Here is a 2,122-nt window from a genome sequence, read left to right as displayed (position 1 = left end):
TATAGCGCCAGAATTTGCCAGGTGACTCGCGAAGAAATTTTGTGAGCGTCACATTATAGAATCTGTCTTTTGATTCCTTAAGAAGTCTCTTTAAATCCTGACTCATGCGGCGAATACATAGTTTATTTTGGGGGTTTGGGTTGGGTGAGTAAGCCTTACGTTTGCGTTTAAGTCTTCGTTTGAGATGAAGTATATCTCTGGTTATCCAGGGATTCTTTTTATTCGTGCGCTTAGTTTTCTTAGGAATAAAGTGATTAAGGCACCGTTCTGCTAATTGCGAAAAGAATTCCCATAGTTGGTCCGTGCTAGCACCTAAGTCATACAGCTGCATAAACTCTGAATATGAATAATCAAGACAGTCTATCACAGCAGCGTCATCAGCGTCATGAAAATTAAAGAAACTTTTTTTGGACGAAGTACTTATGACATCTGGTGATGCGTTTAATGACAACAAAACCATCCTGTGATCTGACAAGCCCTCCAGTGTTTCACATTCGCAGACAGAACTGTGTATTCGTTCGGAAACAAAAATTAAATCAAGTATGGATGATGTTGTAGGACATATCCTTGTGTAACCAGACACAACTTGAACTAAATTATGACAAAAAGCCAGCTCAAGTAACTGCTCACAACTAGGCACTTCTCGTGTTCCAGGCAATTGCGAACACCAGTCAATGCCGGGTAGGTTGAAATCCCCAAGTAACAATTTCCTACTATCCTGAGGCAGGTAAGTGTCCATAAATGTTCGTAGATTTACCAGGACGTCCAACGGAGCATTTGGAGCCCTGTAAACACCCCCAATGAAGACTGTTTGTGTATCTAATTTTATCTTGACCCATAGTGCTTCTACGCCATTCACATCTGGAAGTACAGAAAATGCTATGTTGTCTTTGATAATTATCGCAACTCCCCCCCCCCCTCTGTCTTCTCGATACCTTCTTACTATTTTATAGTTCGGAGGGGTGACTTCAGTGTCGAGTACATCCTTGTGCAGCCAAGTTTCGGTGACTACTATTAGGTGAGGTTCATGTTCTATGATTAGGCTTTCTAATTCGACAAGTTTATTTAATATACTTCTGGCGTTCACATTTATAACTTTGAACGGTTTTGACCCTATGTTCCTGCGTCAATTGCCACTCCCAGAAGGGGTATGGCATTTGTACCTTTGTTTCGTAGTTTCATCCCAGGCGTAAAGGATTTTGTTCACCTTCATCTTATCGAATACCATCTTTACCTTGGCCCCGTTTTTCCTTTCGTCAACAGTGGTATTCCAGAGTTTTTTCCGAATATCATGCACTCTTTTAGAATAGTCCTCTGAAATGCTTATTTTCCCTCCTTTAAGCTTATAGCAATTATTCATAATCTTGGTTTTTTCCCTAAAATCACCAATCCTAAGGATAACTGGACGATGATTACCCGGATTCACCTTACCAAGACGGTGTATTCTCTCAATGGTACTTAACTTCTCTCCGAGTTTTGCCTCAAAAACGTCGTCATTTACTTTTTTCAGCAATGTTTCTTCGTTTTCATTCGCTTCTTCCAGTATACCCCTTACAATCAGGTTGCTACGCCGGGATTGATTTTCCAAGCCATCGACTTGTTTAGCTAGTGCATCAATTTCCGCCTGACAATCACTCATAGTAGACTCAATGTTTGATAGCCTTATTTGGGATTTCTCTAGGACCACGAGTTTTGCTTCGATGGAATCGAGTCTTGTTTGCATTTTCACTATACCTGCCTCAGACGAAGTTTGTTTTTCTTGAATTTGAGTAACTTTGGCCAAAATATCTTTTTGGGTTTGTAGAATTTCATTTAGGGTGGCTTGAGAAATAGGCCCCGGGTTTTCCTCTACATCCCCTGATAGCTTAAGTAGTATGCATGCCATTGAAAAGCAGTCGCAGACACAATCAAGCAGCACTTGTGGACACGGCAGCACAACTAGACAAAGGTAATCACCACGAAAACCGTATCTTTTTGCACTAACCTGCACATACAAAGGCACTTCAGGTGACATCGTCACGGCAGGGCTGCCGTGTCCACTGATGATCGTAGGTCTCGGTAGCAGATTTATAGCTGGCAGGCTCCGTGACGTATCACGATGGAGTGACGTCACTGTGCTCAT

At 41.8% G+C, this 2,122-nt stretch overlaps 1 protein-coding gene across 1 annotated transcript; it reads right to left on the bottom strand.

The window, feature by feature from the left end:
• Nucleotides 1-1,025: 1,025 nt before the first annotated feature.
• Nucleotides 1,026-2,122, bottom strand: LOC135903587 (uncharacterized). The gene has a single exon (XM_070534694.1). It carries the CDS (start codon nucleotides 2,120-2,122, stop codon nucleotides 1,127-1,129), a length of 996 nt encoding a protein of 331 aa, XP_070390795.1. The 3' UTR covers nucleotides 1,026-1,126.

The sequence above is a fragment of the Dermacentor albipictus genome, chromosome 2 (assembly GCF_038994185.2).
Source record: "Dermacentor albipictus isolate Rhodes 1998 colony chromosome 2, USDA_Dalb.pri_finalv2, whole genome shotgun sequence".
Lineage (NCBI taxonomy): Eukaryota > Metazoa > Arthropoda > Arachnida > Ixodida > Ixodidae > Dermacentor > Dermacentor albipictus.
This window is presented reverse-complemented; position numbering and strand designations above follow the sequence as displayed.